This window comes from Pterocles gutturalis, unplaced genomic scaffold (genome assembly GCF_000699245.1).
Source record: "Pterocles gutturalis isolate BGI_N339 unplaced genomic scaffold, ASM69924v1 scaffold7002, whole genome shotgun sequence".
NCBI lineage: Eukaryota > Metazoa > Chordata > Aves > Pterocliformes > Pteroclidae > Pterocles > Pterocles gutturalis.
In genome coordinates, this window is record NW_010112627.1 from 82,066 (window position 1) to 97,586 (window position 15,521).

Genomic DNA, 15,521 nt, shown 5'->3' on the forward strand with positions numbered 1-15,521 from the left:
AGAATAATGCAGTTCTACAGCTTTTTTCTTTGCTTTTGTTTTCAGTCAGTGAAGTGGAACACACAAAAGACCTGGTCTATGGTGGGTCTGAAACCTGAAGGAGGACCCCTTGTGCTCATTCTTTTGAATACAGGTGTCTTTTACCCTCTGAACAAAGAATTATGCTCATTATGCCTGATACTTTTCTAAAATGAAGAGACAGGTTAGCCTCTGGTCCTACTATTATAAAGACTTAACGGTCTGTTGAAAAATGCATCCACAAATCACTCACCGGTCTATGCTCAGACAATGGAGCAGTGACCAGATCCATACTTGCAGCTCACAAGCTAATCATAAACCAGCCCTGATCTTCACCTGCAAATGAACGACTCTCTTCAGTTTAAGAGAATCTCTCCAGCTAGGCAATAGAAATTGAATTTGAATGAGGTAAGCAATACAGAAGACTGGATATCTGGTCATATTATATTTTCTGTATCAACAGAAAGCCTCTAGAATCAAACCACAGCAAGAACAGAAATAATTTACTCATGGCAAATGGTTCAGTAAAAAGTTTGCTTCAAAACTAGAACTCAGATTAACAGATTTTCTCTCTGAAATTTTGCACTGAAGTAAATAAGCGTATTTGTCCAGAATCAAACTTGAGCAAAAAGATTTTAAAAAGAAAATAATATACAATGTGAAAAGAGATATTACAGTCTTCATCCAGCACGTTCCCAAGAAGAAAGTGTTGTACTGCCTGTGCTAGGCCAAGGAAGGACTAGTTGGTTTTGGAAGCCTTTGGAACATCTCTGTAGCTCCCTGATGCACCTGCCATATATTCTGAAGAGGCTGCAGCTTTGAAAAAGTGTTCGCTGGATTTAGCTTCTCAGGCATACATCAGAAAAACATTCTATTTTGAAAGGGAGTGCAAAAAACTAACACCAGATTTTGCTTCCACTGCAAACAAGGTCACAGTTTCTATTAACTTTACTATGATCAAAATCAGGATTTATGCACTTAAACCAATTAAGAGAAATATAAATAGCCTCAATAAACTACTCAAAAGTCTTATGTAAGACACTAATTGCCATAGGAAGCAGGCCCTTTACAGAACATGTTTAAAATAAAAATTAGAATTCATTAATGCTTATAACCATCCTTGCTAGGCAGTTTCACTAACTCTCTATCTTCTATTACTTGGACCTTTACTGAGCTGAGCAACCTACATTAAAAAAAACAGTTATTCTAGCTCCAGAAGCATTTATTGTGGAAATACCCTTGTTCCCAGAAAGCATGTTGTATGTACACTGTATCAGGCCCAGTGCTTAGATCATTCCACTAGAGTTAATGAAAAAGGCAAAGGAAAACAGTGAGCCTGACTGTGCTCTGCCAGCCACAGCCCCTGGCAGATGTGAAGAAAGCACAGACCCCTCTGCATGGAGACTTGATCTGCAGTGTCTGCTGAGAGAGACCGGGAGGAAAAAGGCTGCACCGCTGACAGAGCCTGACAGCAGCCACACTACAAACCTTACAGGGCTTAACGCAGCTCCCAGCACAGTCTGAACTGCTCGCCAAAGCCAGGCACCCATTGATGTCTGCTCCTCCTAAGAATCAGGGCGACCAGCTGAGCTGCCACTCTTGATGAAACTGCTTCATGTTGTATGAATAATGACACACTCACTTCAGCTGTACAAGGAGAGGAACCACTACTCTATCTACTGCACAGTGTGACTTTTCACGGCAAAGTATCTGCATCAAGACACAACTGAATGTTTTGTACAGTTCATTTTCTGTTTAGCACTCTCTCTATGTCTGCATGTATAAAATAATTATCATCAACCAGGTAATTGCTAACTTCAGACCAATGTGTTAGCAGGTCCTTAGAAAGAAATGGCACTACACAGAGCAGATGTCAGATCAGACTGTCTTACACACAGACGTTCAATGTGCCTAATATCTACCTTGAAGACAAACATGAACATCAACGCTTATCTATTAATTTCTCCTTAAAAAAATGGTATATAATGCTTCTTGGCCAGCATACTTCACATAGACAGAAAGCCACTCCTAGGAGGGCTACTGCTTCTGCTTCCAAATTCCCTTAACTCTCATTCTGACAAAGCATGTGGTTCTTCTCCCAGCTTTCCTGGCATTAACGACTGTCCAATACAATGTGAATTTCATTAGCACAGGAATCTAAAGAAAAATTTTAACATTGCAACAGACTAAAATGAAGGCTTTATTAAAACTCATTGCCAGAATTAGGAAGAGAATGCATCCAGGCCTGGGGCATATGCTTACTCCAACTACAAGCAACCATCTTTTCCATGCAAAGTGGGGGCACTGCTGGAAATGGACCTTTTAAGGCATAAACGTATAAACAAATTGTAGCTTTGCTTCAACAAGTTCAAGAATTAAAAGAGTACCTTTATAATTTTGTGCATGAACCACTTTAAAAAAAGCAAAAACCCCACAACCTGACCCGAACATTGTTTTGTACTGTTTCCCACTACTATGCCTCTGTCTTCTCTTCTTTCCTTTACATTTATCTCCTCTCACTTTCTGCCTTACTGCTAGTCCACCTCATCCCCCAATTTTCCTGTTTCTGTCATCACACAGAAGGGGGGCAGCCTCCTTCCACCCCGCAGCTGTTCCCAGTGTGGTCTCTTTGGCCAAGAACAACTGTGGGCTGTTGTGCTTTGCCTCTGAGCTGTTCTTACACAACTAAAGCAACACGATCGATTTCTACCACCGCCGAACAGTGTAGTAGGAACATATTTTAACTACAGTTGTTAGCTGTATTACCATGTTGTATTTACTATATTAGCTATTTTAATAGTTGCAGAAGTCAGTTTTGTTCAGCTGTTCTGACAAGTTGCAGCACTGCACAGCAGAAGAGCCTTGATGTGACAGGCTGAGACATACTCCAAAGGCCCCTTCCAAATGGTTGGCCATCAGCCCACCAAAGGTACCAAAACCCCCTTATGGCCTTGCTTCATGCACATCTGACAGCTGCCTGGTACTGGTGGCTACAAGAAGTAATAGCAGATGCTCAGGTGGGATAGTGATGTTCCTGACGATGAGTCTGGAGGGTCAGGCCAATGTTCTGTATGTTGCTGTACAGATGGAAGAAGTAATTACAGTGTTGATTTTGGACAGACAGTGACTAAAGGCAGAACTGGAAGGATGTGATGCTTATGAAGCAATACACTCCAGCAACAGAATTGGGGGAGGATGAGCAACTTCAAAAGTTATGCAGTTCAGATCCTACCACGTAGAAAGACAGAAGTTCCCAACAGAACCTATAATTATCTGGGCAAGATTTTGTAATGAAATCATTCTTACTAAAGATAAAGTAAAAGCAATTCTTCCCTTAAATTAATGAGAACTCATTGCAGGATTGCCACCCATTCATTATTTTTTTTCCACTAGTTGAACATGCAAGTTGCTCTACTCAGTGGATGGTACCATAACTCATGAAGTGGCCAGGCTTCTGGGGACCAGGACAAAATACAGCTACCCTGGGAAGCACTCTCTGAAGTCAGAAGGAGGGTACAAAAGATACCTAATCACGGATTCTAGTTTTTCAAGTGCCCTCTGTCATTTCAGGCCAAGCCAAATACCCTGCTGTGAGAAATTCTTTCTCACTAGTAGTATCAGGCGACTAAGGAAACGGACAGATTATGTTCTGATTTTCCATTCCATCCTACTATTTAACCACATGTAGAGATTTGCATCAGGTTCTCTATTTGTAGAACAGTACTACAAAATAAACACAGTTATAAAGCACTCTAAGATACTTGCAGGAATGAACTATGAATATGCTAATGTTAGTTACAGTAGACATATGGAGTGGATTGCTGAAAGGTTGGGAAATCTGCCTCACAGAAGTCCTACCATCACTAATTCTGATGTCTATTTAAAATGAAACTGAAGCACCACAGGGAAAATGATTTCTGATCGTTTCATTAAACTATTTGATGACATTTCCTTGCCATTTTCTACCACTTTTATTTATGAAACTATCCATGATGTTCTCAATATTGTCTGCAAAAAATGGAGCATGGATTTTTAATACCAGGTATGCAGTTCACTTTCTCTTGACTTCCATAATTTCGTACTTTAATCTATAAAACATGCTAAAAGGAAACAGCAGCCATACGTACAATTCTGAAACTATTACTTAATGTCAAACACCTCATCTAAGCCATCTCCCATGCAAAAAGATGAAAATCCAAAAACATCTGAAAGAGGTCAGTGGGGAAAAAAAAGTAAGTTACCCAATTTAGAAGAGAGGCTACAGCAGTAACTAAGAACAGCAACTTAAAACTGTGGATTAGGGAATGGTTCCTGGCAGCCAGATCTAAACCCTCAGTCATACAAACAGTCCTGAATCAGGGGGCTAATCTTTTTCACTAATAGTCTGTTTTGATAAAGACTGCCAGGTGGTCAAAATAACCCCCTTTATATAGCATTTCACCACTACTAGAATTAAATTAGCATCTCAGCAATATCTTTTGTGGTTACCGGCAAGTCCAAGATTAAAAGGAATATTTATTCCAATAGTTTTCAATACGCTAGAGGAAATGTAAATGGCTGCAGCCTTGCTTAAGCAAGAAATGCACTATGTGCCATGGAAATCTTGCTGAAGTGTGCTGACTAATGTTTGTTTCCCTGTTAATACCATAATCCCTAACACAGAGAAAGTCAACTCTTTTAAAGGAGTTCTCACTCATTACTGCGATTCTTGCTCATACATGAATCTGTTTTGGGGTTGTTTCTAACATCATTAATTACAAAATTAAATACATAGTAATGGGAAGGACACAACATTGTGATTATGAAAGGAGCAGAATCTTGTCAAGAAAAGTTTCCCTTGCCTCTTTTCCCTCTGTCATTTATTTGCTGCTATCTCATTCACCCAGAACTTCAGCTGATATTCAAAGGTAGTTCTTGATCTGGTGAATACTGAACTGTGCTAATTGAAGTGACTTTTTTGTTGCTGTTGTTTGTCTCTTAACTATAATTAAAATTTCTAATTGGAATTTACAACTGTGCCTGTAGCGTGTTGTTATCACAGATGATGTGCCAGAAGAGAGTTATGGTGCCTCCCAGAAGATGAAGAATAATGGCTATGGCTCACGGGTGAATTACGCAGTTCTTAGCGAACACTGAGGACTAGCTTAAAAACCTCCCAGAGGCAAACAGTGGTTACCACATAATTATGTGACAAACAAGCCACAGCCCATGCGGTGAGAAAGTCTGATGGATGGGATTTTCAGATATTTTTGTCTTCATCTTTCATAATTTACTCAAGCGTGATGCCACTAGTGATCAACGTTAAAGGTCCTCAGCAAAGGAAGCCAGCACGGAACACAGTTGCAGCATGTGTAACTTGGCAAGGAAGGACAGAATCCTGTCTGCATTTCTCCAGACTCATGTCTCCAGATTGCTATGAGATCCAGGTACAGAGGACAAGACTACCTTGTTGCTCTGTGTTTATGTCTGAGATATTAGGAGGATTCATTTGCTGTATAGTCAAGTCATGTAACTGGCAATTGCATGGGTGAAACCAGATCCCATAATTTAAGTGAAGTATATATAATGGGCTCCTTTAGAGAAAGCAAATATAAAAGGTAGTCAGAGAAAAAAATTATTCAAACTGGAGGGATTTTTCAGTTTGTCCAATCACTCCCACAAATACAGCCACCTCCTTTATGTCATTTGCGTTTCTGTGACTTTTCAGAGTTAGATAATATGCACATCTGCCTTTGACAAGCATGTTCTAGATCACATAACGTTGTTTTTACTGTCAAGATTTGCCTAGAAACACTTTCACCTACGCCCATATACTTAGCCACTTGGGGAGATACAATGCCTTGTTTGCCAAGTTAATAAATCCAGCTGTTGTGTACAAAAATGGAAAGGTTTTGGATGAGTCTTTGGCACATACAGTAACAGGACAACAGCAGAGAAAGAAAAAAAAAGGAGCTTGAGAAGAAGGGCTTTCACAAGAACAGGGTCTGGAAGGGTCAGCTGTATGGTGTGAAGAAAGTGGCTGTATATCTCCGATTTGTGAAAATGAGACAGTAAATATATAATGTAAAAAAGACGTTGCTTCAGTTAATGTATAAACAAACTGTTAGTATACATATGTATGTATGTAAAATATTTAAAATGCGTTATTTCATTCATGTGACATGCAGAGTTAAGATCAGAAATTAAAGCTTTTATCAACAAATCTGGGTCAGTGCTGACTCTTGTATTCCTTAAATTCTTTCAAAATGAATAAACAAACTTCATTGTCAAAGTGCTAATATACCAGTGATTCTCAATTTATGGCAGAAATAATGTTCCCGCTTTCTGTAAAAGAGCTACTAAACAGCTGACGGAGGTATCATGGTATTGTTGCAGGAGAACAATGACAGGAACGAGAGGGTTTCTCCTACACAGTACTAAAAGCAGCAGCAGCAGTATCAGAGATCATTAGCCAAACTAACCTGCGGTGTCATTCCATGGCAGATATACATGATTGGGATGTTCTCCGTGTCTGGCCCTTGATCAAGGCATAAGTCACTCTTCAGAGAATTCTGCAGCTAAAATAAACAGAAAGAAAAAGAAGTCAAGCACATTGGCCATGAGAAAAAGAGAAGGTGATTATTTTCTCTGAAAAAAAATCATATGAAGTTGAGCAAGGGAATATGCAAAATTAAAAATACTTGTTGTAGTGAAGATATTGAAAAGAAAGCACCTGGACGGAATTCTTCCTTGTAGATAATCTAACACTACTGATTTCAATAATATTGTACAAGATTTCAGGGAGGGAATTTCAAAAAGCCTTCAGAGATAGCAATGATTTTTGGAATACATGTTTAAAATACTAAAGTCTAATGAGTCTCTGGTTCATCCTATATAGAAAAGACAGATTTTTAACCAGTGCAGCTAGCTGAGCACTATGAATGGAGTTTCAAATATGGAGAAAGACCTGTAATTAAACAGCTTTTCAGAATCCCTCAGAAGAGTTTTCTGATTTCTGGAAATAATGCCAAAAAATCCTTTCTGCTGATATGTCGAGACTTCTGGCCAATTGGTATGCACTAGCTCTTCTGTGCATTATTCCAGGCTAACCCCCACACAGCAGTCTAGCTACGAACAGACTGCGAAGCCCTCGGCCCCATTCAGCACAAAACTCACTATATTACCTGGGCCATGCTGAGACTGAATTTTCTGGAAGTGAAGTGCTAAATTAATGAGCAAAAATAGCTCGAAGGTCTTGTTAGAGTGTGAGGCCAAAAATGTGGACTGCAAACCCATGGGCACGTATAAAGGTGTTCAGTCGTCATAAAAGATCAGTTCAGAGAATGTGAGAGAACTGTCTCATGGAGGGAGTGAAGAGCTGATGTGATGAACTGAGCCGTCCTGTCAGCTGTGTACAAGGGCCTCCTTTGAGTAAAACAAATCAATGTGCTTAGAAAGGAAGTCTAGAAGTGCGGTAGTATGTAAAAAGTATGGACAAGCCATACACTGAAGCCGGGCAGTGAAAAAAATCAAAACCGTGAACTCATCTCTACAAGATTCCCAACTCCAAACGTAACTAAACTCAATAACAGACAGGACAGATCTCGACATTAAAGGGAGCCTATGCATTAGGTACCAATACTGGCCTTACTCTTAGCTGCAAGCCCCAAGAATTACATAAAGTTTCCTCTCTCCGTGCTTTGCATTTCTTAGCCATAAACATAACCACAACCATGACTCTAATCGTAATCAGATGTTAGGCACCACTCTATCCAAACCGATGATAAGTATCAGCCTTATTAATTCATGCCTGGATCCATTACTACCTTCGGCTTTTCAAAACCTCTTCCACACACTCAAATTCGAATGCTTATCCTAGCCCTAATTTTGTAACCTTTTGCACAACAATCCCCATAATAAACTAAGAAAAAAATCTGCCTTGACCAACATCAGCATGCGACTTAGCTGAGAGGACTGACCCAGCAGCAGAACAGATACAGAGGCTTTAGAGTCCCAGGCTCTAAATGAAACGTGCCCTTGACCCTAACAGCAGCTTTCCAGTGATCAGGCATTACAGAAAAAGAGGCAAAGTAAGTCTCAACAATCATGGGTGCCTGTTCGCCGATTTTCATTTTGACTTATATGATGCGGAGTTAATACTGAGATTTGGAAACAAGTGCCTTAGCTCTTCTACTGGTCTTTCTTTTTCTATCTAGTATCACTTCTACCTGCAATCAAAGATTTTTTTAGCCAGAGGTACCTACAAGCAGAACCATGTACCTATGAGCTGCTACGCCTCCTCCTCCTCAGGAAACTCCACACCTGATCAGATCATGGCATCGCTGAGGGCAATGCCGCACAGTCTGTGGAAGAGGCTCCTTGCACACAGGTGTGATTTTGGCTTTCTTCGGAACTATTTTGGAAAGTAACCATTATCTCATGCATTTAACAACGAACTAAACTTTTGCTGGAAGTCTTTTCTTCTCTTTTTTGATTGTATGAAAAGCCAGCACAATAATTCTGATTGATCATCATGGGGACAAGGAACTTTGTGGGGCATATAACCACTTCATTTGCCGAATTCTTTTTGAGGAGGAATGTCTCAAACCCAGTCTTTCACTTCTATGATCTGCTCTCACTAGTTATGTTTCCTAATTGGGACTTGCATGCAGAAAGGCAAATTTTATTCACAGGAATCATTTTTTGCAAATATGACACTGGACAGAGAATGTGAAAAGGACGTCCTAGCTCTACGAGCTCGTTATGGGCCCACACTAGCTTACTATGCTCATCTTCCATGTCTTGCACACCTGCCCTCTCTGTTTAGACTGACGATTTTCTAGGGGCAAGAATTGTCTCTGCTTTAATTAGCACAGTGCAACTCAAGTGTGATTTCAACATAGACAAGGGTACTTCTGTCACAAAAGTAATGATGATGATGATCCTAAAATACAGGCATTTCAGGTTCTACATTAAGATCTGACTACAATATTAAGCAGCTTGCAGTTGAAATACTGAGCCTATTTTGTTAATTCACTTGCTGCTACAAACCTTGCAGCTGACAGCTCCAATGTGTCTAAAAAATCATGCCTCGAGTATCTCTGAGTGGAATGCAAGCAATGAAACAAATAAACAAAAAAATCAGGGAGGAAGACAATGTAGAGAATACCTCAGCATGAACTACAGCAGAGCAGCTGTCTCTCTCAACTAAGCAGTCTAACAGGTTATTTAACTCATGACTTCAAGTTTATCCAATTCTTCTACTTAGAGCCAGGCGTTGTCTTCACGAATTACTTCTGCTATTACACCTTTCTCCCTCACCTTTTTAGAATGGGAAAAGTAAACAAGATCCTTACCACCCCATAGGCGACAGTGTCTGAATACATTCTCATTTCTGGGTACACGCTGACAAGGTACCACCTGAAGGTCTTGCACTGGAGCTTCTTCCTCAAGGCCTTCCTCTCAGAAATATCACCAATATCAATTCCAGAGTCCTGCACATAAAACAAAGGACAGAAAAAGCAGAAAAAACGTCAGTGATACACTTCCGTGCAAACTAATCAACCAGAGTCTCCCTCATTGCAAAGGTGATTACGACCTATGATAACTATCAGGTGTTGGTTGCGGAGTGAGCCTGCTACCCACACACACTCCATAAATGCCCCAATTAAATGCGATACAGGTCACCATGGCGAGGGCTCTTTCAGAGTCTGCTGTGGTTAATGGAACCACTCCTATTGCCTTCAGTGGGGTTAGGTTTAGCTTCCAATGAATATCATGGTTGTTCTCTAATTTCCTGCCACTTTCCAGATCCGAAAGTAATTGGCAGGAAGTAGCAAGTTGCCCTAGAAACGACCTTATTGCTGGCATCCCGCTGTGGCCTGATCATTAGTATATGACACTTTCTGGCCATTTCTGAAGTCTGGGTTTACTGCTTCACTGCATACAGCAGCAGCTCTGCTCACCCTTCTGAAATATCACTTATTAAATGTCTCTTGTAACGTAGAAAGAGACATTCGTTGCTATTTTAGTTAAAAGCACTTGCACAATATTCTCTCCCCTGATTTTTATTCTCCTTTACGTTTCTGGCTAAGCTAATTTCTACTTATCGTAAGAGCAGATCATAAAGTGTGACTTTCATAAAGTCCCTGTATATAAAATCAATAATTTATCACATTCAAATCATGCAGCAGAAATTTTTAGAGAGGGATCAAAGTGCAAATCCATGGCTGCTATTTGGCAGGAAGTAAAATGAGACATTTTTCTCCACACTGCGCTCTACCACTTCTGCCTCAGAACAAAACGCAGGGTAAAAGAATTTTCATTAGGAAATTCTATAAGCTGCCTAGTTAAACAACAGGCTTTACTGGGTCATAAATGCCCACAGATTTTGTCAGTCACCAAATGAGATTTAAAAACAACATTGGAAGCACTGAATTCTCTTAGTTACACACCAAAAAGGTATCTTTGTAATTATCTGGGTTTCTGAGCTGCTAAAGCAACAACTGGTTCTTATATCCCAAAGCACTGAATTAATGTTAATCTGGAACTAACTGCTCCCATGGACGATCCCACTCATGCACCGCTCTGGCTGCACTTGCCAGTCTACCTGCCACTTGTTTGAAGGAAAAGGAGGATGCCAGCACACAGACATTTGCCTTTCAGCACTAGCAAGGCTTTCCAGGAACAGGTACTAAATTGGTCCAGGGCATCCCAGCTCCTTTCGCATGCAACCCTACGGGCACCAGTGCTTCTTTCCTCACAGTTTACTTATAAGGTAGGAAAGAGTATCTGGGGCCTCAGTAATCACATCCTCCCGCGCGGCTGGAGAAGGAAAACAGCTCCCGTGTAGCACACTGGCTTTATCACCAGCAACAGCTCAGCGTGTTCCCCAAAGCTGAGAATATGATGGGAGCAAAAAAAAAAAAAAACAACCAAACCCAAAACATCAGGGACAACATATGGAGGGCACAGCTCTTGGTTCTGGGACTTGAAAAATCTTTCCTTTGGGTTTTAAGGGCTTTTCTGGATCTATTTATCTAAGTAGTTATGATGCAGACATCACCATGGTACCCGAGATCCCAATTTGAAGCCCTCAGTACTTCAGAGCCACCCACAGAGATCCCAAGAGGGCAGTCACAGCACACTGCCAAATGAATCTAACTCCTTTTTATTAAGTCTCAAAGACTAAAACCTTTGGAAACATCTGACTGTGGGGCTACTCAGATCTGGGAATTCTTCCATGGAAAAAACAGGTCCTGTGCTTAACATTTTGGAATAACACATTTCATGGAAAGTCCCGGCTGTTCTAAGTGAATACACTTCTGGTACCTACACAGCCCATTACCAGTGCACTATTTCATCAGCTTCCAGACAGAGAATTACTCCTGTAGTTCTCCACTTGTGTAACACTATTTGGCCATGCCATCTGTCTGTCCTCTCTGCATGTCTCTCACAATGATGGCTCAACATCTTTTTGCGTAAGGTGAAGCTAGGTTTGATTTGAAAATTGGCCCCCTTTGCTATTTCATCTTTAATTTAATCCTGACATAAGCAAACATGAAACAGAACTACTGCCATCCCGTTTGATATTTAAATTTGACCTAATCCATCCCCAGCCTTTTTCATACACCATGTCTTTGTCCCCTGCCTACAGAAAGTCTGTATTACAAGTGTCCCACAAGCTTTAAGTTATTTTTAGGTTGCTTCTTTACGCTGAATACTCTCTCTTCCTACTGATGTTTCTATACCAAGCAGAGACTGCATTACTCCTAACCTTTTGAAGGGTAAAAGAGAACTTTGACTAACGATGTAGGTTTTCTTTATACTGACTGATTGAATTACAGTGCTTGGGAGTGTAATTCTGTACTGTATTCTCTTCTTTCCCTTAAAAAGCCAGAAGCCTTCCTTAAACATATACTTGTTTCCTACTGCTCCAGAACCAGTTCAGTACTCGCAAAGCTTAGCATGGGACAGGAAAAGGATGTCCCAGGTCTTTGTAGCTCTTTCCCCTATTCTTGGCACCAGGGCCTCACACAATGAACACGAAACAGCTCAGAACAGCTTCAAATTACACAACTGATTTGGGATACCCAGGCACATGTCAGGCTCTCAGAACAAAACAGAGCCCCAACACTCTTCCAAGTCCTTCCCTATTTTCTACATGGCAAAAGCTGGGTGAACAGCACGTGAACGTACCCAGCTGTAAGTCCCAGACCCCATCTGAGGAGAAAATCTTCTGGTGGTCACAAAGGTGCCGTGCTGTTTCTGAACACCCTGTAGCAACGACTAGGTCAGGAGTACATTCAGGCATTATAAGCCTGTTGCAACTGTGAAAACTAAGCTGTTTCCCAAGTATTTTAAACAAGTATGTGATCGAGTGTGTTTCTTTGGTTCTCTACAGCTGTGAGAAATACAAATAAAGGTTCTTTGTGCTACAGGTTCCATACATACACCTAGTAATAGACTTCTCCCTACAACAGAGGCATCTCATTACATTGCAGAAGAGCCCACTACTATTAAAAGCTGATTTACCACTTGCCATTTCCAGCTTTTCAGTCTGCACTACAGTTTGACAGCAGTAGCCTTTGTGAAGATGAAGACAGAATATAATCTGTATTGCAATTTATTCAAGCAGTTCACTGCAATGATTAGTATATTTGTGGTGGGAAAATGACTGGAGATTGAAGTAGTAAGCAGACTTGCTACTCCTCTTCAAAACTATGAACAAAATCAGTCTTGGCAGTACAAGATACACTCTGCAAACACCTTGATGCACTTTGTAACCTGAAGAAATTAGTTCAATCTGTACACTGTATTTATTTTTCCTTTGTTTAATAAAATATGTTTCCTTTAATAAATGAGCTTTAAAATTTATTATAACAGGCTTATTTTTTTCCTGATCTTTAGCACTGTCAAGTGTGTTATTATTACTTGTTAAATTTTCATTTAAAAAGTAGTAATGAAAACAACTTATCTTTGTATTCTCTATGAATTTCATTTCCAAATTGCATTCAGATCTCAACTTTGCACAAGATTAAGCACCGCCACCCTCATATCTTGATGAATATTATGCAAATACATATATAATACTGTATATCCTGGTTAGTGAAAGGAATTTCTGAGTTTTGTGTTAATGCTATGTTTGCACGTAAAAAACCTGAAACTTGATTAATAAATAAAGATCAACCAATCTTCAGGAAAATAACAATAAAAAATAGAAGCTGAAATTTAAATCTATCAGGTTAATCACAAATGGAATTAATTCGAACTTGTTTTGATGTAAAATACGTAACCCTACCTTACAGAGATGTCTTTATTCTTGTACGCACTGCTGTGTGACTACTGAGAACAGGGACACTTGAAGGGTAGCTTGGATTCTGTCTGTGATCATGGACTAACTTCCAGAAAGGTCCTTTCCCTGTACCAGATCATACAGGGCTTTTTCCCCTGGTGCTTTCATGGTATATTATGTGTCTAATTCTGCAACCTGAAAACAGGACAATCATGTCCCGACTTTGCCAAAATTATCTAGTTTTAACCATGAGAGATGAAGGAAACTATTGAAAGCAGCTGAATCAACATCAGCATTCACGTATCTAGCTGGTTTTTGGTTTCTAACCTTTCTTCCTGATTAAACTGAAGGAGGAGAAGTACAGCATTTTATTTCTCGAACCAGAAATTGCAGCAAACCAGTTTCTCTGAACAGTTGCAAAATCACTGAGAGATTTTACAGAGATTTTATTAAAGACAAAATAAATTACCCAAGTTCATTTTTTAAGTCTAGAATAGTTGCTTTTGTCATAATGATGAGAACTGCACACTGTAGGTCAAACCTCAAGTTCAACTACAGCCAGCCTCTAGGTGGAAACAACCTGTTCTACATGGATTCTGAATATTTTCCAGAATAGGTACAGTCACCTTTCTCGGAGCCCTACAGCTCTTAACTGTTCATAGCTTAAATACCACTGTCTACAGAAATGAGGAACTAAAATCAGATGTCAAACTGACCTCTCAGGTCAGCCATCTGATATTATCTTTTCAATACAATGGACCAACCATTGCTCAAGAGTGATACATCCACACTTGAACTGAGAGATGTTAACACCCCTTGCTCCTTGGCAGAACTCCCCTCACAAATCTGGCGGAATTATAGCTCTCTCTGATCGTAAATGAGAGACTCGAATTCAAAATAATGTGCAATATAGATTTGATGCTTCTTTTTTCCACATTTCTGCAGCTACTAGATTAAAATCTCCATAAAGAGTCATCAGTGAGGATGATGAACTTGACAAGAAATTAATTTTTAAGGAACCTGAAGACAAATAAATTATTCCACAATAAGACACAACTACATACATATTTTTATATGCAAGTGTGTATGTATAGGCATATCTTATGCCTATACGTAAGACAGAAATACATACATACGTGTATATAAATAACAAAATCCTAGCAGAAAAAAAAAAATCAGAGTAGGAATCACATCGAAAAGGATCTAAAGTCAAAGCTTGCAAACACTGGTTGGTCTTCGTGACTCACCTCCTGGGGTATGTTCCACGCCATATAGACATGGCTCTTAAATTCATCCATCCAGACTTCAGCCACCCTTAGTGCATTTCTCCGGACATGGGCCGTTAGATCTTCTGTGTATGGTTTATGAGCTCTTTCAATGTGGGCAATCCTGGAGCAAGGTAGAACCTCAACACTTCCTCCACATTGCCATACCTAGGAGGAAAAAAGACATTCTGCTGGTGAGAGCTCCCTACACCACTGCTGTCCTTTTCTATGCTTGCCATTGTTACAAAAGAGAAGAACTACTCAAGACTTATTTGACTATACAGAGATTTTTTTTAGACAGTTGTGAGAGGAGAGATTTATTAACTTGAGTTTTTACTACTACTTAACCTTACTACAGAATTATTACATTACCAGTAGCCTCTCATCACAATCTTCCTGGATCAATTTAGCTATTCTCAAGATTATTAATAAAATAATTTATAGAACATCCAAAACAATAGCGTCTGGGTTCAAGTTTTAATGCCTTGCAGGCATTTCTCTAAGATTGTGCACATTCCCTCTCAGCGCATACATGCACTGTTCAGAATCTGGAATTAGTCAGCCTTATGTAAAATGGAAACAAAGCCAATCAGCTTTTTAAGATCACTGAAGTTTCAGGTTCTAGAAAGACTAGGAATATAAACGCATCTTATGCTTTGCTTTAAACATAGCTCAGAAAGGATCAGGTTTATTTCTTCTGAAGAGTGACAAAGACTAAGGTTGCCTAGTGAAAATGTTCCATGAACAATTTCAACACACACTACTCTTATAAATTATAATTCATCTGTAACGTAGGTTACTGTACCTGCTCAAGTGTTTTTCAGTTTTTCCCACTACCACAGCTGAGCTCATGTCCATAATGTTAATCATGAGTACTGCATTCATTTTTGATTTTCTATCTTTCTGCTTTCAACAAATGAGAAAGCCACTTTGGCAGCCTTAACAGTCAGTGAAGTACTTGAATT

General features: G+C 39.7%; 1 protein-coding gene across 1 annotated transcript in view; it reads right to left on the reverse strand.

The window, feature by feature from the left end:
* LOC104462256 (polypeptide N-acetylgalactosaminyltransferase 18-like) overlaps positions 1-14,718 on the reverse strand; it is a 43,473-nt gene extending 28,755 nt beyond the window's left edge. The window contains exons 1-3 of the mRNA XM_010074131.1: positions 14,539-14,718; positions 9,354-9,491; positions 6,480-6,575 (exon numbers count right to left, since the gene is read on the reverse strand). Of these exons, the coding sequence (XP_010072433.1) occupies positions 6,480-6,575; positions 9,354-9,491; positions 14,539-14,589 (285 nt within the window). The 5' untranslated portion in view covers positions 14,590-14,718. The remainder of the gene's footprint in view (positions 1-6,479; positions 6,576-9,353; positions 9,492-14,538) is intronic.
* Between the last annotated feature and the right edge of the window lie 803 nt (positions 14,719-15,521).